Source organism: Jaculus jaculus, chromosome 13, assembly GCF_020740685.1.
Source record: "Jaculus jaculus isolate mJacJac1 chromosome 13, mJacJac1.mat.Y.cur, whole genome shotgun sequence".
NCBI lineage: Eukaryota > Metazoa > Chordata > Mammalia > Rodentia > Dipodidae > Jaculus > Jaculus jaculus.
In genome coordinates, this window is record NC_059114.1 from 15,249,072 (window position 1) to 15,273,264 (window position 24,193).

The 24,193-nt window shown below is 44.7% G+C and overlaps 1 protein-coding gene across 1 annotated transcript in view; it reads right to left on the reverse strand.

Annotated features, from left to right (window-relative positions):
• Nucleotides 1–24,193, reverse strand: part of Rnf10 (ring finger protein 10) — a 38,837-nt gene that overhangs the window by 2,157 nt on the left and 12,487 nt on the right. Inside the window, exons 2-14 of the mRNA XM_004664127.3 lie at nucleotides 22,843–23,039; nucleotides 15,004–15,203; nucleotides 13,511–13,601; nucleotides 11,845–12,029; nucleotides 11,622–11,758; nucleotides 10,023–10,183; nucleotides 6,471–6,596; nucleotides 5,916–6,189; nucleotides 5,595–5,728; nucleotides 4,559–4,676; nucleotides 4,254–4,355; nucleotides 1,611–1,766; nucleotides 30–130 (exon numbers count right to left, since the gene is read on the reverse strand). Coding sequence (XP_004664184.2) covers nucleotides 30–130; nucleotides 1,611–1,766; nucleotides 4,254–4,355; nucleotides 4,559–4,676; nucleotides 5,595–5,728; nucleotides 5,916–6,189; nucleotides 6,471–6,596; nucleotides 10,023–10,183; nucleotides 11,622–11,758; nucleotides 11,845–12,029; nucleotides 13,511–13,601; nucleotides 15,004–15,203; nucleotides 22,843–23,039 — 1,982 coding nt within the window. The remainder of the gene's footprint in view (nucleotides 1–29; nucleotides 131–1,610; nucleotides 1,767–4,253; nucleotides 4,356–4,558; nucleotides 4,677–5,594; nucleotides 5,729–5,915; nucleotides 6,190–6,470; nucleotides 6,597–10,022; nucleotides 10,184–11,621; nucleotides 11,759–11,844; nucleotides 12,030–13,510; nucleotides 13,602–15,003; nucleotides 15,204–22,842; nucleotides 23,040–24,193) is intronic.

Below are 24,193 nucleotides of genomic sequence, written 5' to 3' on the forward strand. Positions count from 1 at the left end.
TTGGGTTGCTTCACAAGTAAAGAACTCACCTGGGCAAAGGAAGGGAAGGGAGAGTCGTCTTCTACACTCCCAACACAGAATGAAGGACTGCCTGGACCAACAGTGGGTGACAGGGGGGTCAGCAGAAAGTCTGAAAGGGAACCACAGACTCAATTAGGAGTCAAATTCCAAAGAGCTAGTGTCTGCTTAACACGAGGTGAACTGAAATCAGGGCACAGTGGGGCAGACCTGCATAACTGCCCCCGAAAAAGGTTGGAAAAAGCCTTGATCCAAATATCAACACTGCTTGTTATCAAAAACATCATCGGGCTGGAGAGATGGCTTAGCGGTTAAGCGCTTGCCTGTGAAGCCTAAGGACCCCGGTTCGAGGCTCGGTTCCCCAGGTCCCACGTTAGCCAGATGCACAGGGGGCGCATGCGTCTGGAGTTCGTTTGCAGAGGCTGGAAGCCCTGGCGCACCCATTCTCTCTGTCTTTCTCTGTCGCTCTCAAATAAATAATTAAAAAAAAAAAAAACAACATCTATTATATCAGTGATCTGTGAAGTAGATGGAAAGAAACCATGGGAGATTGCGGGGGGGGGGGGGAGTAGGAGGATCACAAATCTAAGGCTATATATACAGATGTGGTGGCTCACATCTTTAACCCCAGTACTCAAATAAGCCAGGCATGGGGGTGGCACATGCTTTTAATCTCAGCACTCAGGAGGCAGAGGTAGGAGCATCACTGAGTTTGAGGCCAGCCTGAGAACTACATAGTGAATTCCAGATCAGCTTGGGCAAGACCCTATCTCAAAAAAAAAAAAAAAAAAAAAAAAAGTAAAGCAGCAGGTATGGGGAGATGGGAGATGTGGTTAAAGGCACTTGTTTACAAAGTCTTCCCATCTGGGTTTGACTTCACATGTTCTCATGCAAGAGGCAGTGGCATGCCCCTAAAACTTATATATATATATGTGTGTGGCTGAGTTAAGCCAAGCAAGGTATTGCATGCCTGTAGTCCCAGCACTCAGGAGGGAAGATAGAAGGACCACCAGTTCCGGGCCAGCTTGAGCAAAACCAAAATACAACAACAAAAAAAAAAACAAAACTGCTGAGAAGAGATAACCTTTTGGGGGAAAAAAAACAAACTGCTGGGTAATAGGAAAGAACCTAGGGTTACTCCCTTGGCTGGTGAATTGCCTTACAATTTTTAGACTCTGGAAGGGTCTCAGAAGTCAGCACAGCCAATGGGAAAGGGTAGCAAGTAAGAGTTTGATGCGTCTTAGAGCTATGTAACTAGGGTTCCCCCTTCTTTTAACCAAAATACCACATCAGGACAAGTGGGTCCAATTTATAAATTCGGACACCAGTACTTTGCTTAAGGTCTAATCAATAGCTGAATTCATTAAATCTCAACTTAAGGGCTAGGAGATAGCTCAATGGTTAAAGGGGTTGGCTTGTAAAGCCTGATCACCGAGGTTCAATTCCCCAGGACCCACATAAAAAGCCAGATGTACGAAGTGGCACGTGCACCTGGCGTCTGTTTGCAGCGGTAGGGACCCTAGCACACCTGTGCTCGTGCTGTCTCTCACTCTCTCTCTAATAAGCAATACATTTAAACATCAGCTACTTACCTGCATGGGGACCTGGACTTCTGCTAAGAGGAGAAAGGGAGAGGGCCCCATGGCCCTCAGTGCTGGTAGGACCCAAAGCAGAATCAGAGGAGCAGGTATAGGAATTGAAGGCAGGAAACTGCTGTAGATTCTCTAAGGGAATGTGCACTTCAGGATCTGCAAAAGAAAGATAATGACAGTTCCATTCACACAGTTTTTCAAAATTTTGTAATAGCTGAGAGCACCCAATATTCTCCCCCCCACCCCCGTGTTTCATTCTATCCCAGGCTGACCTGGAATTCACAATGGAGTCTCAAGGTAGCCTTGAACTCCTGGCGATACTCCTACCTCTGCCTCCCAAGTGCTGGGATTAAAGGCGTGAGCCACCACGCCCTGCTTCCAATACATATATTCTAAAGGGTCTTTTTATTTGTGTGTGAGAGAAAGAGGGAAAAATGTGTGCGACAGAACTTCCTATCATTGCATACAAAATTCAGACACATGCATCACTATGTACATCTGGCTGTACACGGGTATTAGGGAACCAAATCTGGCAGACAGACTTTGTAAGCCACGTGCCTTTAACCACTGAGCCATCTCTCCAGCCCCCTCCCTGTTTTGGTTTATTTATTAGAGAGAGGGAGGGAGGGACAATGAGCGTACTAGGTCCTCTAGCCACTGGAAATGAACTGCAGACGCATATGTCACCGTGTGCATCTGGCTTATGTGGGACCTGGAGAATTGAACCTCAGTCCTTAAGCTTCATAAGCATGTGCCTTCACCACGAAGCCACCTCTCCAGCTCCCCTTTTTTGGGGGAATAGTGTTTGAAGGTAGGGTCTTACTCTGGCCCAGGCTGACCTGTAATTCACTATGTAGTCTCAGGCTGGCCTCAAACTCACAGTGATCCTCCTATCTCTGCCTCCCGAATGCTGGGAATAAAGACATGGGCTACACCCCTAGCAATTTCACTTTTATTTATTCTTTTCTTTGTGCATGTATTTAATGTGTGTGCGTATGTGTGTCAGCACACGCATGCACGTGCAGGTCAGAGGACTACCCCAAAGTTGGTCTTTGCCTTGTACTTTGTTTGAGGCAGGGTCTCTTGTTCACCCCTGCAAATGCCAGGCTGTCTAGCCAGCAAGCTTCCTGCCTCCAGTCTTCCCCCAGGAGGGCTAGGATTACAGTACAGATTTTGCACAACTTTGGGTTCTGGGGATCTGAACTCTGGTAAGCACACTTGTACACCAAACACTATCCAGAATCATCTCCCAAACCCCTGAATTTTTCTATAATAAAAAATTTAGAGGTGGCAGAGCTGGAGAAATGGTTTAGTGGTTAAGGCACTTGTCCCCTAGGCCTAAGGACCCACATTTGACTCTCAAGATACCACTTTAGCCAGAAGCACAAGGGTGAGGCAAGTGGAAAGTTGCACATGCCCACTAGATGGCGCACACGCCTGGACTTTGATTTCAGTGCCTAAGACCCTGGAGTGCCAATTCTGTCTAAAATAAATAAATAAAATAGCCTGGTGGCGCATGCCTTGCATCCCAGCACTTGGGAGGCAGAGGTAGGAGGATCACTGTGAGTTCAAGGCCACCTTGAGTCTATATAATGAGTTCCAAGTCAGCCTGGACTAGCGCGAGACCCTACCTCGAAAAGCCAAAAAAATAACTTAGTAAATAAATAATGTGTAGAAAGACTCCTTACGACACACTCTTCCAGACATAAAATGGCCTAGATATCCATGATCTCACAGTGCCTAGCACTATGTCTACACAAGACCCTCAATAATAGGAGGAAAAGATGATGACACCAAAATTAAAGAGACTAATTGACAGGAGGAAGGAGATATAAGACAGTGGAGTTGTGGGGGAGGAGGGAAGTACTGTGGTTTATTTCTATAATTATGAAGTTTGTGATGGTGTATACCTTTAATTCCAACACTTGGGAGGCAGAGGTAGGAGGATTGCCTTGAATTTGAGTCCACCCTGAGACTAATTCCAGGTCAGCCTGGACTCGAACAAAACCCTACCTCAAAAACACCAAAAAAAAGGGCTGAAGAGATGGCTTAGTGGTTAAGCGCTTGCCTGTGAAGCCTAAGGACCCCGGTTCGAGGCTCGGTTCCCCAGGTCCCACGTTAGCCAGATGCACAAGGGGGCACACGCGTCTGAGTTCGTTTGTAGTGGCTGGAAGCCCTGGTGCGCCCATTCTCTCTCTCTTCCTCCATCTGTCTTTCTCTCTATGTCTGTCTCTCTCAAATAAATAAATGAACAAAAAAATTTAAAAAAAAAAAATAATAATAATAAATAAATAAAACACCAAAAAAAAAAAAAAGTAAAGCCAGAAACACCAAGGGGTGCATGCATCTGGAGTTCATTTGCAGAGGCTGGAGGCCCTGGTGATCCCATTTTCTGTCTCTCTCCTTGCAAGTAAATCAATTTAAATGAAGTTGTGACTACTTTATAAGTTGCACGTTAGATAATCCCTCACCCATACTTGTGCAGGCAACCCTAATTAAACTGAGACACATACATGTATACACAAAGATCAAAGTAGAAGAAAAGGTACTAGCTGGGAAGAAGAGGTTCAGTGGGAGGTGCCAAGCCTCTGCACAATCTGGCACAGGGCAAAAACTGTCAAGGAGTAGAGTTCCTAAACTTACACTTGCCCTGCTTCTTGTTCTCCTCCATCTCAATCCTGCGCTCCCGGCGGCGCTCCTCCCGAGCCTTCTTCTGGCGCTGACGCTTCCTCTTCTCAATGTCATCTGTAGACAAGTCAAGTTGTGAGAAGCTAGATCAGCAGACCCACAGCTGGGCCTACATCAAGTCTGACTGAACTAGACAAATGCAGTGTTTCAGGAACTACTGATCCATTATACAGCTCTTAGTACCTCCCCACAATGGGTTTCTAGCCATAAGAGTCCTGGACTCCTGTATAAACAAAGAGCGGCAAGGCAGGCTTTCTCACCTGAGAACATGTCAAGGGTTTCCTTAGAGACCACAGGAGGCTGCAGAGCCAGTTCACAGATGCTGAACTCACAGGTGAGTGGCAAATGAGAGAGATATCTGTGACGCTGCCGAACATCCTGCATTGCAAGTGGAACCAACACTCAACTACTCTTGACAGCAAAGGATTCCAGCCCAGATTTCCAACAGTTTACACTCACAAACGGTATTAGGGCTCAAAGGACATCAATCAACTTATCACTCTTCTGAAAGCCAAACAGTAAGGCACAACCAGCAACCAAAAATCCAGATGTTTTGTGTTGTCCTACAAGTGAGTAAGAAATGACCTAATTCTGACCACAGGTTTCTGATGTTCTAGGATCTTTAACTGAAGAGAAAGCAGGGACAATACAAGAGGACTTGATGGGTTTAAAAAAAAAAAAAAAAAACACCAAAAAACTGGGCACCAGTGACAGAACTATGATAGCTAGAAAGGAACGGAAATGAGAAAGCAGACTTCCCTCATGAAGCAAAGCTCATTCACTTTCTATTCATTTTCTACATGTATATGCTGGAAAGCTGACAGTCCTCAGTGTTTAATTTTAAGACTAATAAACAGTTCTGTGATAAATATAAGAATACTTATTAAATGGCAAAACATCATATATGTAAATTATCAGACCATCAGTCATAGATATTCTAAGCTAAAAATATATTTTAGTTGGGCATGGGTGGTGCACATCTTTAATCCCAGCACTTGGGAGGCAGAGATGGGAGGATCACTGAGTTTGAGGCCACTCTGAGATTACATAGTAAATTCTAGGTCAGCCTGGGCTAGAGAACCTACCTTAAAAACAAAACAACAACAACAAAACAAAAAGTACAGGTCAATGACAGAATGTTTGCCTAGCATGCAAACATCCCTGGGTTTCTTTGATCCTCTGTACAGCACAACGAGTCAATAGGCCTTAAAAGTTAATGCCTTATATTGTTAGGCCTATCCAGAGAGACCAGATTGATGTTACATCCTGCCCTTTCTCCTAAAAGCAGACCCTTACCTCAGACATGGAATACCCAGCAATCTCTACCACTGTTGCCGAGATCTTCTCTGGGCTCTGCTCCAGGCTGCCATACTCGCGCACTAGGCAGCGCACATTGACAGGGTGCAGGAACATGTGCTGCCCATCCTCCGCTGAAAACAAAGGTTCTGTCACACAACAGCCATAGCTAGCCTTCAGCAAGATCATTCTCCCAAGTAGGCCTGCCACACTAACTGCCTGCAGAAAGGCACAGCAACCCAAACCCCAGCAGCTAGCAAGTACCACCTGCTCAGAACACTAAATAATCCCCCCTCAAATAGTCTCCTCAGGGACCCTCACCTTGGTAGAAGTAGTAACAAGGGGCACTGCTGAGGTGCGTGAAGCCTGGCTTTGTGATGGGTTCCTGCTGGCTGGACTCAATACATATGGTCCCCTCCCCGAGATTGTCATCTGCTAACTCTGAGTCATCACAGGCCTCTGGCAACCCCTCAGGTTCTGGTTCAGACACTGCTTCTTCCTCTTTGAGAGAAGGGAGAGCAAGAGGATGAGGAGAGTCCAGGGACTGAACTTCTGTGGTTTCTTCCTCAAAAGCAGACAGATATTCCAGCATGCCCTGTTGGAACAAAGCTTAGATCAAGAAATGATATAGCAAAAATAGGCACAGGGGCTGGAGAGATGGCCCAGTGGTTAAAGTAACTTGCTCGTAAGGTCTGACAGCCTGGGTTCAATTCCCCAATATTAATGTAAAGCCAGGTGCACAAAGTGGTGCATGCGTCTAGAGTTCATTTGCAGTTGCAGGAGGCCCTGGTAAACCTAATCTTGCTCTTTCTCTCATTCATAAATAAATAAAAATACACTTAAAACCACTGTAGTTCATAACAAAGGTACACTAACCTTCCTGGATTGGAAAACAGACTCCTTCGCCAAGGGAGCCATCAGCACCAGGTGTTCCAGAGCAGCCACAACACCAGTCACCTCCCCACTGCTTTCAGCCAATCCTGACAAAGCCTCTTCTCGAGTCTAAAGCCACCAGAGAAAAGACCAGACAAAGTTAAGCTTCCAGAGATCTTCTTACTTCAAAGAGCAAGGACTTACAATGCCCTTTTCAGGCTGGAGAGATGGCTTAGCAGTTAAGGCGTTTGCCTGTGAAGCCTAAGAACCCAAGTTTGATTCCTCAGGATCCACCTAAGCCAGATGCACAAGGGGCACATTCATCAAGATTTCATTTGCAGTGGCTAGAAACCCTGGAGCACCCATATTCTCTCTCTCTCTCAAAATAAATAAAATCTTTTTTTTTTTTTTTTAAAGGACTGGCAGCCAAGCATAGTGGTGCACGCCTTTAATCCCAGCACTCAGGAGGCAGAAGTAGGAGGATTGCCAAAATTTCGAGGTCACCCTGAGAATACATAGTGAATTCCAGGTCAGCCTGAGCTTAAGTGAGACACTACCTTGAAAAATAAAAAGTAATAATAATAAAAAAGGACTGGAGAGGTAGCTCAGCAGTTTAGGTGCTTGCCAGCAAAGCTAAAGGATCAAGGTTCGATTCCCCAGTACCCACATAAATCCAGATGCATAAGGTGGCACATGTGTTTGGAGTTTGTTAAAAGAAAAAACAAGTGGACTGGAGGGATGGCTTAGCTGTTAAGACACTAGCCTGCAAAGCTGAATGACCCATGCAAGCCAAATGCACAAGGTGGCCCGTGCATCTGGAGTTCGTTCGCAAAGGCCAGAGGCCCTGGTGCACCCACTCTCAATCTGACCCCTTCTCCCTCTCCCTCTAAAAAATAAATAAAAAATACATGGCAGGTGTGGTGGCACACACCTTTAATCCCAGCACTCGGGAGGCAGAGGTAGGAGAATCGCCATGAGTTCAAGGCCAACTTGAAACTACATTGTGAATGCTAGGTCAGCTTGAGCTACAGTGAGACCCTACCTCAAAACAAACAAAATCAAGATCTACCATATGACCCAGCTATCCCACTCCTAGGCATATATCCTAAGGACCCAATACTTGCTCAACCATGTTTATTCCCACTCTATTCAATACAATAGCTAGGAAATGGAACCAGCCTAGATGTCCCTCAACTAATGAGTGGATAATGAAGATGTGGTACATGTACACAATGGAGTTCTATTCAGTGGTAAAGAAAAATAAACTTATGAAATTTGTAGGAAAATGGATGGACCTGGAAAAGATTATACTAAGTGAGGTAACCCAGGCCCAGAAAGCCAAACATCGCATGTTCTTTCTCATATGTGGATCCTAGCTACAAATGATTGCATTTCTATATGAGTAGGAGTAAAACTCAGTAGCAGAGGCCAGTAAGCTAGAAAGGAGATATAAAGAGAATAGAAAGGGAGGAAGGAGGGACTTAATAGGATAGTATTGTATATATGTAAATAGAAGAACAGATTAATGAGGGAGAAAAGGCCTAAGTGAGGTCAGGGGAAGATATTGGGTAAAGGAAAGGTGGAGGGAAGGCTAATGAAAATCTAAGAGGATATTAATAAGTCACATGGAAACCTTTTTTGGTCAATGGAACACTCAGGAGCCAAAGATTGTTACTAGAAAATTTTCAGTGCCAGGGATGGAATACCTTCCAGAGAGTTGTTGGCCAGAGAGGTCACTGATACCTCCAAAACATTACAGGCCATTGCCGAGGCCCTTGGTTTCCCATGAGGAATGGATGGTAAGATTCTATTAGCTGAGCGAAAACCTCGATGTAGACCAACTGACAGAAAGCTGGAAAAAGCCATGCTGCATGCAGTTCAATGCAACAGAGAAATATCACCAGTGAAGATACCCAACAGTGGACACTGCAAACCCTATATTTGGCCAGCCAGGCCAAATGAGCCAATGGGTACAATAACAGCACATCTGTTATGGTGGAAACCAACTGCCCTCTAATTGGACTGGAGGCCCACTCCATGGAAGGGAATACATCCCTGATACTGAAAACCTACAACAGGGGTAGTCATGAGTCCTAGGGTAATAAACATCTGCTGGTATCTGGCTAAATGTATATACTATGTTCACCAAACTGCCCATTAAGCACGAGATTCTCTTAATGTTCACACCCATATATTAATGCTACTCTCACTTTTAGTAAAGAACCTTCTCTTTTCAGATGACAGTGACCTTGGGATGACTCAGAAGGAACCAGGGTGCTGAGAAGAAGTGACAGAGGAGTGCTCAGCACTGAAATATCTCTATCACACCTTCCATGGCTCAGGGTCCATTGTGGAAGAAATGGTAGAAAGAACGTAAGAGCCAAGGGAAGGGTAGGACTCCTTACAATGTGTTCCTCCAGACAAAATGGCCTGGATATACATGACCTCAGAGTGCCTGACACCAACTACACAAGACCATCCTAATAGGACGAAAAGATCATGACATCAAACCAGCCGGGCGTGGTGGTGCACGCCTTTAATCCCAGCACTTGGGAGGCAGAGGTAGGAGGATCGCCTTGAGTTCCAGGCCACCCTGAGACACCACAGTGAATTCCAGGTCAGCCTGGGCTAGAGTGAGACCCTACCTCGAAAAAAAAAAAAAAAAAAGATCATGACATCAAAATAGAAGACACTAATTAGGAGGGGGAAGGATATGATAGAGAGGAGTTCCAAAGGGGAAGTGGGGGGAGGGAAGGAATTACCATGGGATATCATTTACAATTATGGAAGCTGTTAATAAAAAATAAAGATAAAAATAAACAAATAGAATAAAAGTAAATAAATAAAACACAAGATCATTCCCAAGGAGACAGAAATTCAGCAGTCTCACTCTTGATGAGTTCTATATTCTTAAACTATCTGTGCCACGATTCAGTTTCCTTACCTATGGCAGAGTGCATCCACTGGAGTAGGACTTATCAAGCATGAGGAAACATGAGTATAGAACTAGGCCTGTCACATAAGTCACTGAGTTAATGAGGACTGTATTGTCCTAATTCACACCAGTGGTGCTCACAGTGTGCTCCAGGGATGAGAATATTAGCATCACCTTGATGTGTTCCAAAGATCTTGGCAATCAATGTCTCTCAAGGTTCAAGTTTAAGTCAAAGACAGAGGACCTGAGGAGTTCTCCAGTAAGTAAACTGCGGCCTGCTGTGCAGGTATTAATACTTTCCTCACAAGTCTCTCAAAATACTTCAAAACCAAATATAAGTATTTTCCTAGACAGAGAAAAAAACTACCTTGCTTATTATTAACTAAGGAACTCACAGTGAGCTGAAATATCACTTTGAACTATTACTTAAAGCTCTAGAAAGAGCTTGAAAGGCTTCTTAGTCCTTTCTCCCCATTACCACACAAAAGCCACAAATGGCTTGATTTTCAGCCATTTTCTGTTTTATAGCTTCAATGTGGAGCTGAAGTAGTTTGTCCCCACTGTCCATTCCTAGTATCCAGTGGACAGGTTTAGTTCTCAGTTTCCGATCCATCCCTCACCTTGACTTCCTGGATAGCTGCCTCAATAAAGCAGGACTCAGGAGTATGCTTCTCCTCTGCGAGTTGCTGCTCCAAGGCTACTTTCTCTTCCAGAACGACCCGGCGCAGCACCTGCTCCTTAGAGGCCAGCAGCAACTTGGAGTACTGGCTGTGCTGTTCATCTACAGGAAAGCCAACAATATCACAGAGCTTGAGATGGCTAAGTAAGAACTCATTGACAGTCTACCTGCTCTAAGTGGAAGATGGAGCGACATAACTTCCTATAAACAGAGTTATCTTACAGTAAGGTAAATGCAAAAAGTCTAAGAAAAATCAGAAACAGGCTGCAGAGATGGCACAGTGGTTAAAGGCCCATGTTCAATTTCCCATCAATTTCCCAGTGACCACATAAAGCATCTGCAGTAAAAGGAGACCCTGACACACCCATTCTCATCTCCCCCTCTGCTCACAATGAAAAAGATCAGAAACAAAATCAAATAGCTATGTTTATTAGTTACAGCAAGAGAACTTAATGGACACAAAAAATATTTTGCAGGTATGTGGTCTTTGGAAGATTCTACCAGGGCATACCACACCCAAGGCCCAAAGGGGCAGAGGGTGAATTCAATGTTTCAGAAATTCAATGTTTCATTAAAAACTAAAAATAGGGCTGGAGAGATGGCTTAGTAGTTAAGGCACATGCCTGTGAAACCTAAGGACCCATGTTCGATTCTGCAGGTCCCATATAAGCCAGGTGCACATGGTGGTGCAGGTGTCTGGAGTCCATGTGCAGTGACTAGAGGCCCTGCCCATTCTCTCTATCTCCTTCTCCCTCTCACTGTCTCTAATAAATATATAAAAATAAATCTTAAAAAAGTAAAACTAAATTTAAAAATAATAACTGTGGGCTGGAGAAATGGCTTAGCCATTAAGGTGTTTGTCTGTAAAGCCAAAGGAACTAGGTTCAACTCCCCAGGACCCACATAAGCCAGATGCACAAGGGGGCACATGTGTCTGGAGTTTATTTGCAGTGGCTTGAGGCACCGACACATTCACTCTCTATCTGCCCCTTTCATTTTTTAAAATGTTGTGAGGTTGTTTTTATTAAAAGTTTAAAAATGGGGCTGGAGAGATGGCTTAATGGTTAAGTGCTTGCCTGTGAAGCCGAAGGACCCCGGTTCGAGGCTCGATTCTCCAGGACCCACGTTAGCCAGATGCACAAGGGGGCGCGTGTGTCTGGAGTTCATTTGCAGTGGCTGGAAGCCCTGGCGTGCCCATTCTCTCTCCCTCCCTCCCTCCCTCCCTCCCTCTCTCTCTCTCTCTCTCTCTCTCTCTCTCTCTCTCTCTCTCCCTCTCCCTATCTGCCTCTTTCTCTCTCTGTCACTCTCAAATAAATAAATAAAAATGAACAAAAAAAATTAAAAAAAAAAAAAGTTTAAAAATGGGGCCGGGCGTGGTGGTGCACGCCTTTAATCCCAGCACTCGGGAAGCAGAGGTAGGAGGATCGCCATGAGTTCGTGGCCACCCTGAGACTACATAGTGAATTCCAGGTCAGCCTGGGCTGGAATGAAACCCTACCTTGGAAAAACAAAACAAAACAAAAAAATTAATGGAACTCACCTCCTAGATGAATAGGATGATCTACATTCATCCATTTGGATTTTGGTAAGGCCACCAACACTCCTTTTTCCCTCTTCATCAACTGCATTGTAATGGTATCACCCACAACATACTGGCGTGACTCTGTGGCAACAACACTGTAACACAGACACTTAGATGAAGCAGAGCAAGAGGCAGCCGACTCAAGTGTAGCCTCCTAAATGTCTCATTCAGTCTTACTTACCTCTTGAGATCCTTCTTATGCACAGAACTGTAACAGATGGGACATTTACTCCAGGTCTTCTCACTTAGTGAAAGATAGTGCAAGATGCATGCCCAGCAGAAGATGTGTCCACAACGGGTGATCTTGGCTGCAGTAGGTGGATAAAGGCATATTGGGCAAGACGGCACTTCATGGCTACAGATGCGCTGAAACAAATGACACCATAACTTTGCTGCTTTCAGAACTGAAGAGGTGGAGCTTATAACATTAAGGTCCTCTCTCAGCTTCACACAAGTACACTCAAAACTTCATGAAATGATTTATCATGCAGACATATGGAAACCATAGTAATGGTTTAATAAATGAAATCATGTAACAAGAACTTGGAAGATTCTACATTAAAGAGAAAGACAGGGCTGGGGGAAATGGCTCAGGTGAGAGTACAGGCCAAGCAAGACCAACGACCTGAGATGGCCCTGAGTTCAACTCCCAGCACCCACGTAAATAGCTGGGCATAGCTACACATGCCAGTAATCCCAGTCCTGTGTGGGATGGAGACCAGAGAATCACTAAGGATCACTGACTGGCCAGTCTGACCAAAAATGGCAGCTCCAGGTTCAGTAAGAATCCATCTCGGGGTGGGGGGGGAGCACTCCATGTTTTCTAGTTCACACGCGTGTACACACACACACACACACACACACACACACACACAGTAAAGAGGAAAATCACAGAAATCAACATGATCCCATTTTACAAACTACATGTATATACAATGAATAGGCATCCAGAAATAACTTATCACAGTTTAAAACAGGACTGAAGACCTTCACTTTATGTGTCTGTTTTGAACCATATACAAGTCTTATAGGCCTTCTTTCATCTCAAATGATTTTATGAATTTTTACAGTAATAGATTCCAAATCAGTCAGGTAAAAAAAAGCTTATCAGGCTGGAGAGGTAGCTAGAGGCCCTGATGCATCGATTCTCTGCCTTTCTGTCTCTCTCTCTCAAATCATTTTTTTTAATGCTTATTGCCAGGCATGGTGGCACATGCCTTTAATCTCAGCACTTGGGAAGCAGAAGTAGGATTGCTGTGAGTTTGAGGCCAGCCTGAGACTGCATAGTGAATTCCAGGTCAGCCTGGGCTAGAGTGAGACCCTACCTGGGGGGAGGGGGAACGGGTGGGTGGAAGCTTGTCATCAGACACTCTGCTAGAATCAGGAAGGAGATGCCACAGTTCGTAACTATAATGGAAAACAAATGTACTATGGCTTTGACAGCAAATGAAGCTGTGTGCTAATGCTAATCTGACACTAACTACCACAAAGGGCTACTAATGAAGCAATGTCCATGGAACTGAGCTTGCTCGGCCTGGTTAAAAGGGTAACTAGAGTTCCTCTCACAGAAGGACTGGTTAGTACTGCCCCAGACAGAGGTTGGTTAATAAGACTGCTTATATGCCTTCAGACTGGCGCTTTCCACACCCCATCCCTACAGGCTACAACCCAATAAAATAATCTCCAAGAGGGACCAGGGACGGATCTCAAGAAAATGTCTACCATAAAGCTAGCCAGAAAAGTAAACCAGCAGCTTAACACAGCAAATAGCTGCTGAATCACTATTTCTTTCCCTTTGTTTTTTAGTTCTCTCTCCCACTACTTCTTAGTTTAGCTAAACTACTCACCACTTGTTCCACAAAGTCCCAGTTAACTAAGGTATCAGGATCAGCAAAATGAGCTGTGTAGTCTTGGTCTTCAGACACCACAAACTGGCAGCTAGAAATAGCAAGGAAGATGAGGAAAAGGAATATTGTCAGAACACAAGGACCTCAGCTTAAATTCACCTCGCCACTCCTTATTTAAATATAGGCTAATGGCATCCCTGCTAGTCACATTTACAAAGCATAGGACTTCAGCCTGAGCTAAGCCCCAGAAGGAATCCAGTCTCAGTGGGTTGATGTCCAAATCCCTGGGCTATTTCTTCAGCTTCTAAGCCAAGTTCCCTATTGGTCTCTCTTGAACAAAAATTAACCCAGGGGCTGAAGAGATGACTTAGCAGTTAAGGTGCTTGCCAGCAAAGACAAAGAACCCAAGTTCAATTCCCCAGGAGCCACATAAGCCAGATTATATAAGGTAGCTCATGTGTCTTAAATTCATTGCAACAGCTGAGGCTGAAGGCCCTAGCGAGCCGATTCTGTCTCTCCCTCACTCAAACAAATAAATTTTAGTCAGGCGTGGTAGCACATGCCTTTAGTCCCAGCACTTGGGAGACAGAGGTGGAAGAATTGCTGTGAGTTCAAGGCCACCCTGAGACTACATAGTGAATTCCAGGTCAGCCTGAGCTAGAGCGAGACTATCTTGAAAATCCAACAACAGAAAATAATTTTTATGAGAGAGAGAGAGAAAGAGGCAGAGAGAGAGAGAGAAAGAGGCAGAGAGAGAGAGAGAGAACAGGCATGACAGGGCCTTCAGCCGCTGCAAATGAGCTCTAGACACATGTGCCCCTTGTGTGCTTATGTCTGTGTGTCTGCCTCTCTCAAATAAAGTACTTGAGAGAGGGAGGTCCTTACATGGGATCTAGAGATTCGAACATGAATCCTTAGGCTTCACAGGCAAGCACCTTAATTGCTAGGCCATCTCTGCAGTCTTTTGGTGTGTGTGTGACAGAGAGAGAAGGGGGGGCTCATGCTTTAGCACAGGCTGACCTGGAATTCACCATGTAGTCTCAGGGTGGCCTCGAACTCACTACGATCTTCCTACCTCTGACTCCTGAGTACAGGGGTTAAAGGTGTGCGCCACCATGCCCGACCAATATAGTACTTTTTGTCAGTTAAAATGCCAATTTGGGGACTGGAGAAAGAGCTTAGCCATTAAGGTGCTTGCCTGCAAAACTTAAGGATCCAAGTTCAATTCCCCAATACCCACCCACATAAGCCACATGCACAAGGCAGTACATGCATCTGGAGTTTGTTTGCAGTGGCTGGAGGACCCCACATTGTCCGTCCATTCTCTCTCTCTCTCTCTCAAATAAATTAATTAAATACCTGTTTCACTCATCTGCTACCTTTACTTCTCTTTGACTGCAATGTCAAAAGATTGGACATACTTGGAAGGAAGCCTTTTCCCCGCTACCTCAACAGGCTCAATTTCATTTTCCTCCAGAAATAGAAATACTCACTTGGCCTGTAAAAAAAGTTCCTTGTTAAAAGGCTTATGTCCCCACTTGTTCCTTTTCCCCCAGCTGCCATGTCCACTGCCTTCAAAGTGACCTGTCTGGCCACGGGGTTCAAAGGTGAAATTCAACAAGTGGTTCAGGTTGATCTTCTTAGGGCCAGAAAACTGGGCAGGGCTAAACTCTGCCCGTTGAGCCTCTGCTACCTACAATGAATGAGAATGTTTTAGATTAAAACCATTTTCCAATTTACAACCCTTCCTTCAACCTAGTTTAAAACACTGGCTTAAATGCTAACCCAAGACTTATATAGAAGTGAGGAGAAGAAACTGTTATTAGCATTCAGCCTACTCTGCTAAGTGGCAATTACTGTTCGGAGACAAAGCCCAGCATGATGCCAGCCATGTAAAGATGTACTTATTGGATTAATCTTTCCACAGCCCTAATCCTTTTATTGGTGGTGCTGAGGACCAAACTCAGGGTCTCATGAATGCTAGGCAAGCAATCTATCTCGGAATTAACCTCTCAGCCTACCACCTCTTTTTTTTTTTTTTTAGAGAGCCTTTTATTAAAGGTACTTGATATACTGTAGACAATATCACTGAGGGTTATTGGTACGGCACTGAGAGCCATCTGGAGATTCTCTGTGAGCCTCACCTGCCATTTGTATGCCCTCAGGGAAGTTTGTTTCACTCTTTGTTTAACGGATCTTTTTTTTTTTTTAATGTTTATTTATTTATTTGAAAATGACAGAGAAAGAGGCAGAGTGAGTGAGTGAGAATGGGCGCGCCAGGGCTTCCAGCCTCTGCAAACTAACTCCAGACGCGTACGCCCCCTTGTGCATCTGGCTAACGTGGGACCTGGGGAACCGAGCCTCGAACCGGGGTCCTTAGGCTTCACAGGCAAGCGCTTAACCGCTAAGCCATCTCTCCAGCCCCTACCACCTCATTCTTAACTGTTAGCTACTTTGTTTTTTTTTCTTCCCCTGACAAAGGGAGTATATAGTCACCTTCTGGAGGTGGCTGGTAGACAACTACTAATTTCCATAGGTTTCTGGATCCTGCTAGAGGATTCCCGTCTGGTATTCATGGTTAATTAAAACTGACTGAATTAGAACATGTGGGCAGACGAGCTGGGACCAAAAATAAACCCAATTAGCAGATTCACAAACAGTTTAGAAAGTGGCATGAAGCCATGAGAAACAGCACTGCACACAAAGATGGAACAAATTGGGCCAGGGACAATTTTCATCCTCAACAATCCTAAACTTAATCAAAAGAGAGCCAGGCTTGCTGGCACAAGTCTTTAATCCCAGCACTCGGGAGGCAGAGGTAGGAGGATCTCTGCGAGTTAGGCCACCCTGAGACTACATAGTGAATTCCAGGTCAGCCTGGGCTATAGCAAGATACTACACCTCAGGAGCTGGAGAGATGGCTAGCGCTTGCCTGTGAAGCCTAAGGACCCTGGTTCAAGGCTCAATTCCCCAGGACCCATGTAAGCAAGATGCACAATGTGGCACATGCATCTGGAGTTCGTGTGCAGTGGCTGGAGGCCCTGGAGCACCCATTCTCCCCCCCCCCCCCCTCTCTCTCTCTCTCTGTTGCTCTCAAATAAACAAAAAAAAATTTAAACATACTATCTCGGAAAAAAATCCTAAAGTAATACAAATGTGTCAGGAGCATGCTAGTGCATTTCCTGTTTAATGTTTTAAACACTTCACTGTTCCTGTCATATGGCGTTGTTTTAAATGGCTACATATCATTGCACATTTTTGTTTTTGAGGTAAGGTCTCACTGTAGCACAGGCTGACCTAGAATTCACTAGTCTCAGGCTAGCCTGAAACTCACAGCATTTCTCTTACCTCTAGGATTAAAAGGGTATGCCACTATGCCCATCTTAGCATAGCATCTTTTACGGCCTGATGTATAACATTTTAATAAAATGAGGTCATAAGCACATGTGCTAACAGATCTTACTACACAAATATTTGGGGAATCCAATCTCCCCCTTCTCTCTCCAGTTCTGCAAACTGGGCTTCATGCACGCCAGGAATTTCTCCACCACTAAGCCCCACCTCCAGCACCCAATTACTTCTTTTTTATTTTTTTAAATTTGAGAGCGACAGACACAGAGAGAAAGATAGATAGAGGGAGAGAGAGAATGGGCACGCCAGGGCTTCCAGCCTCTGCAAACGAACTCCAGACACGTGCGCCCCCTTGTGCATCTGGGTAACGTGGGACCTGGGGAACCGAGCCTCGAACCCGGGGCTTCACAGGCAAGCGCTTAACCACTAAGCCATCTCTCCAGCCCAACCCAATTACTTCTTTTGGACATGCAGGAACAAAGTTGAGAAGAAGCAAATGCAAATTAACATTTCTACTGCTTAATTAAATATGGAAATTTTTAGTAAATGGCACTTGCACAAACATGCTCAAGGATCTCAGAAATTGGGCTGGAGAGATGGTTCAGCAGTTAAAGGTGCTTACCTGAGAGGCCTAAGGACCCAAGTTCAATTCCCCAGTACCCATGTAAGCCAGATGCACAAGGTGACCCTAGCACTTGGGAAGCTAACACAAGCTAATGAAGATTTGAAGCCAGTCTAGGCTATACAGTGAGACCCAATCTCAAAAGACCAGGGGGAGGAGGGGACACTAGAGAGGTGGCTCAGTGTTTAAAATGCTTGTTTGCAAAGGCTTCCCAGCCCAGGTTCAATTCTCTGGTACCCATGTAAAGCCAGATACACAAAGTAGCATGTGTTTGGAGTTATAGTGCAAAAGGTTGTGACACACCCATACTTTATTTCTCAAACAAAACAGATTCTAAGGAGGGCACAGGGCTGGAGAGATGGCTTAGTGGTTAAGGCACTTTCCTGCAAAGCCTAAGGACCCAGGTTCAGTTCCCTAGTACCTACATAAAGCCAGATGCCAAAGTGGCACATGCATCTGGAATTCATTACAGGCTCTGATATGTCCATTTTTTCTCATCTGCCTCTTTCTTTCTGTCTCTCTCACCCTCTCTCTCTCTCTCTCTCAAATAATAAGGAGGACATAATGAAAGCTACCTTCCATTTCACAGGCATAAGCACACCCTCTGAGAAATTCTACATACAGACTCATGGTACACAACCTTTCAAACTAAACACAGGGGTGTGGTGGCCCACACCTTTAATCCCAGCACTAGGGAGGCAGTGGTAGGAGACCGCTGTGAGTTCAAAGCCAGCCTCCTGGGACTACACAGTGAATTCCAGATTCCAGATCAGACTGGGATACAGCAAGACTTTACCTCAACAGCAACAAATAGGGCCAGGGTCTGGAGAGATTGCTTAGCAGTTAAGGCGCTTACCTGTGAAGCCTAAGAACTCATGTTCCAATCTGCAGGTCCCATGTAGCCAGACACACAAGGACAGAAGCACACAATGTTACACATGCACACAAGGGGGCACACCATCTGGAGTTTGTTCACAGAGGCTGAAGGCCCTGACACACCCATTCTGTCTCTCTTCCTCTTTCTCAAAATAAATGAATGAATGAATCAATGAAAGAATGTATGTATGTATGTATGTCCGTCCGTCCAGGTGTGGTAGCCCATGACTTTAATCTCAGTGCTCCAGAGGCAGAGGTAAGAGAATTGCTGTGAGTTCAAGGCCAGCCTGGGATAAGCAGAAATCCTACCTCAATTAAAAACTCGTCAAGGGCTGGAGAGATGGCTTAGCAGTTAAGCGCTTGCCTGGGAAGCCTAAGGACCCTGGTTCGAGGCTCGGTTCCCCAGGTCCCACGTTAGCCAGATGCACAAGGGGGCGCACGCGTCTGGAGTTCGTTTGCCGAGGCTGGAAGCCCTGGCGCGCCCATTCTCTCTCTCCCTCTATCTGTCTTTCTCTCTGTGTCTATCGCTCTCAAATAAATAAATAAAATAAATAAATTAAAAAAAAAAACTAGTCAAAAATGAAAAACAACCAACCACTCACACTAAACATAGCTGCCAGGCATGTAATCCCAACATTTGGGAGGCCAAGGTACAAGGACCACTGCAAGTAGGAGGCCACATGGAATACAGAGTGAGAATATCAACAAACAAAAAGTAAATAAAAGAGAAAGAAAAAAATAAAGGGAGAAGGGGAGGCAAAGGGGTAGAGAGAAGGGAAGGAAGAAAAATAGCTATGGCAGCCGGGCGTGGTGGCGCACACCTTTAATCCTAGCACTCAGGAGGCAGAGGTAGGTGGATCGCCATGAGTTCAAGGCCACCCTGAGACTACATAGTGAATTCCAGGTCAGCTTTGACTAGAGCGAGACCCTACCTCAAAAAAAAAAAAAGAAGAAAAGCTATGGCAAACAATATAATTATCTCACCAGATCTTGGAGGCTGAACATTTGTTTATGTAAGTCACCACCTGAAACCCAAACTGTCCATATCACCCCTCAATCCTGATACTCTCATCCTGAAATACTTCTACTCTTCCCTAATCAGTCTTTCTATCTTTTGTTTTTCAAGGTAGGGTCTCACTACTAGCCTCGAACTCACAGCAATCTTCCTACCTCAGCCTCTGAGTGCTGGGATTAAAGGCATGCACCACCAACACCTGGCTCCCCTGATCAGTCTTGTGCCCACAAAGCTTCAAACTTAGATCTGACAGTTTCTGCTCATCAACAACATCTTACACGTCCCTTGTCTTCACCTCTCATCCCAGCCGGCCTACTGTCACTCTCGAAGAGATATCTCTCACCCTGATTACCTCTGCAGCACACTGACCTCTCGGGTCCTTGAACTCTGCTCCTATCCAATTTCAGCAAACCACTCCTATGGAAGGGTGTACCTACATAGCTCTCGACCTACTCTTATGAATGGGTGTGCCTATACGGCTAATTCTGACATTTAATACAGCAGCCACTACTAGCTAGATATGGCTATTCTTGTATGCAATGTACCTTATTTTATATTTTAATTTTAGTTATTTGCAAGCAGAGAGAGACAGAAAGAATGGACACGCAACAGGGCTTCCAGATACTGAACACAACTCCAGATACATGCGCCACCTTGTACATCTACCTTTATGTGGGTGCTAGGGAATTGAACCTGGGTTGTTAGACTTTGCAGGCAAGCATAACCTCTAAGCCATATCAGAAGCCCCCTATTTCACATCTTATTTACCATGTCCTGCTCAAGTTAATTTTTTTTTAATATTTTATTTATGTGGAAGAGGAAAAGAGGCAGAATGAGAGAGAGAATGGGCGCACCAGGGCTTCCAGCCACTGCAAATGAACACCAGATGCACATGCCACAGTACATCTAGTTATGTGGGTCCTGGGGAATGGAACTGAGGTGCTTTGGCTTTGCAGGCAAGCGCCTTAATTGCTAAGCCCTCTCTCCAGCCCTCAAATTAATTTTTCCTGTTTTTTTTTAAAAAGTATTTTATTTTTTATTTGAGAAATAAGAGTGAGCACACCAGGGCACCTACCCACAGAAGATGAACTCCAGATGCATGTGCCACCTTCTGCATCTGGCTTATGTGGGTCTTGAGGAATTGAACCTGGGTCCCTTGGCTTTGCAGGCAAGTGCCTTAACTACTAAGCCATCTCGCTAGCCCTAATTTTCTTTTTTGTTCATTTTTATTTATTTGAGAGTGACAGAGAGAGAAAGAGGAGGAGAGAGAGAGAGAATGGGCACACCAGGGCCTCCAGCCACTGCAAACAAATTCCAGATGCATTCACCCCCTTGTGCATCTGGCTAACGTGGGTCCTGGGGAATCGAGCCTTGAACCGAGGTCCTTAGGCTTCAGAGGTAAGCACTTAACTGGTAAGCCATCTCTCCAGCCCCCTAATTTTTTTAAATTACTTATTTATGGGGGGGCCACAGATACAGAGAAAAGGAGCACCCTAGGACTTCTAGCTACTGCAAACCAACTCTAGATGTACACTGCTCCAGCTCTACTTGGGCAGTGAGAAAGTGAACCTGGATCCTAAGGTTTTGCAGGTAAGTAGCTTAACAGAGGCCACCCTGAAACTACATAATCAATTCGAGATCAGCCTGAATTAAAGTGAGACCCTACCTCAAAGAAACAAACAAAAAGATCTTTTAATATATAAAAAATAAAACGTACCTCGAAAAAGCAAAAAATAAAAAGTAGCTGGGTGTGGTAGCACACGCCTTTATACCCAGCACTTGCGAGGCAGAAGGATTGCCCTGAGTTCAAGGCCACCCTGAGACTACATAATGAATTCCAGGTCAGCCTGAAACCCTACCTTGAAAAACCAAAACAAGCAGAGGCTAGGGAGATGGCTCAGTAGTTAAAACCATCTGCTTGCAAAGTCTGCCAGCCCAGGTTCAATTCCTCTGGTATGCCCATTCATACACATAGGCATATAATTTTTTTTTTTAAGTATACAGGCATGTATACATGGTTTGCATTAGTAATAAGATAGTCCTGGCTCTACAGTTAAGACCATGCTATTAACAAGTACACCTCTTCATCACCTCAATTTTGAGTGCCTTACTCATTCTTTCCCTAGCATTAGTACTAATTCCAATTCTTTACCCCCACTTAGGTTTGACAAAGCAGTGATCCAATCCTCTGAACTGGCTTAGATCTGTGGTCCAGTCTTTCTGTTATGTGCTTTACTAACCCAAGAAACATTTCCCACCATAGCAGTCCCTGGACAGTGAAGCACAGCTAAACAACCCACAACCAATCTCACTAAAACAGCTCCTTACACTGCCTACCCACTATACTGGCTTCTTATTCTTTCGTCCACTCTGTCTCCTATCATACAAGCCAACTCCTTTAGTGCACAGGCTCCCAAACCTACTCACAACAGAAAATAGTCAGAAGTGCATCAAGGCCCTACCTGATCTAATCCCTCCTCACGGTCTTGGGCCTGTTTCCTACCTGTCCTTCTATAATAATGTATACTGGCATCACTTCAAACATACCAAAAACATTACTAGCTGCAGCTTATTTGCCTCTATCACTTCTAGCCCAGAACATGCTTTCCAAAAACCATGAAGAGGGCTGGCAAGATTGCTTGCAAAGCCTGATGGCCTGGGTTTGATTCTCCAGTACCCAGGTAAAGCCAGACACACAAGTGGCACATGCATCTGAAATACATCTGGAATTTGTTTGCAGTGGTAAGAGACCCTGGTATGCCCATTTTGTCTGTCTCTCTGCCTGCCATAAAAAATTAAAAAAAAAAAATTAAAACAGGAGCTAGGCATGGTGGCGCACACCTTTAATCCCAGCACTCAGAGGAGGCAGAGGTAGAAGGATTGCCCTGAGTTCAAGGCCACCCTGAGACTACAGAGTGAATTCCAGGTCAGCCTGGGCCAGAGTGAGACCCTACCTTGAAAAACCAGAAAAAGAAAAATAAAAACAGGGCTGGAGGGATGGCTAGCAATTAAGGCATTTGCCTGCAAGCCAAAGGACACCAGTTCAATTCCCGAGGCCCACATAAGTCAGATGGAAAAAGTGGCACATGCATCTGGAGTCCATTTGCAACTGCTGGAGCCCTTTGCTATAACCTATTAGACAAATGTCACTAAGGTCATTTTATTATTTTAATATCCAAAAGGTACCCAAAATTCAATAGCGATAATGAAGTACATTGTAAATTTGCCATAATTCTCAACGCATGATTATGATGTCTTCTTCCAAGGACATTTCCATAACCTTCAGGGTAGGGAGGCACAGTTCCAGATGTGGCTAGCCCTCAACAACTCAAGACTGCTTTCATTTCCACTCAGTGACCTCTTGCTCTTCACCCTCAACTACTAATAAGCTGCAGAGGGAAAAAAAAAAAAAAAAAAACACCAAATTTCACACTTATGCTCTTGAAGGGATATTCTCACGTTCCATACCTCATCTCGTCTTCCACCATTAAAAGAAGAGCTAAAGAGTTTACTGCTGCTGCCACCTCTTTGAGGAGGCATCTTGTTAAAAGTTTTGCTTTTCTGTGGATTGGAGCGACGGGACTGGCTGCTGAAGTTTTCATTTTTGGGGTAGGAAGGTTCACGCTTGCGATTATAACGCTTGGATCCATTTGAGTTCTTTCCATCTGAAAACAAGAAAAACAAAGTTGTTTAAGAGATGCCTCAGTGGTTAACACAGTAGTTAAAACTGTTTTCTGTGCAAGCTAGACAACTGCAACTTGGATCCCTAGAGCCCACAAAGTTGCAGACACCAGGAGCACATGTATCTGTAATCCCACATGCCTATGGCAATGAAAGGCAACGTCAGGAGAATCCCAAAGCTTGCAGGTCGACTACTCAGGCCTTTACAATGGCAAAATAAAAGTCTGCCTCAAATAAGGTGGAAAGCAAGGAGCCACCCCAAGGCTATCCTCTGACCTCCACATGGACACACATACATACAAATATACATACACACAGAGTCAATTTCTCTATACCTGCCAGCAAAGCTGCATTTAATTAAGGGAAAATGGGCCTCCCCACAATGTCCAAAAACTTCAGGTTCAGGGGCCTGGAGAGATGGTCCTGTGTTTATGGGCCTGACGACCCAGAGTCAATTCCCCAGTGACCATGTAAGCCAGGTGCATATGGTGGCACATAGGTCTGTAGTTAGCTAGCAGTGGTAACAGGCCTGGTGTAGCCGTAGGCTCTCCCAATCTCTAATTGAAAATAAATAAGTTTTTAAAAATTCAGGTTTGGCCCACCACACTGGTCCTTTGAGGAAAGCAACCCATAATAAGGCAGTAAGGAGTACCCCCTCAGTACAAATATAGTACAGATTAAACCATAGATTTTTTTTTTTTCAACAGAGCATTAGCACTGCTCTTGTAAAAAAACCATTCCAGATAAAGCAGGAAGGCAGCAGCCGTTCTACACTAGGAACTTTTTCTTTCCCCCCTTTTTTTTCTTCTTTCTTTTAGAGGGAGGGTCTCACTCTAGGTCAGGCATGACCTGAAATTAACTATGGAGTCGCAGGCTGGCCTTGAATTCACAGTAATCTTTCCCTATGTGTGCTGGGACTAATGGCATGCCTCCAGCCACTGAAAATGAATTTCAGACACATGTGCCACCTTGTACATCTGGCTTACATGAGTACTGGGGAATTAAACCTGGGTATATAAACTTCGCAGGCAAAAGCCTTTAACCATCAAGCCATCTCTCTAGCCCATATCCCTTATCTGTTTAAAAAAAAAAAAAAGTGTTTCTTGGGCTGGAGAGATGGCTTAGAGGTTAAGTGCTT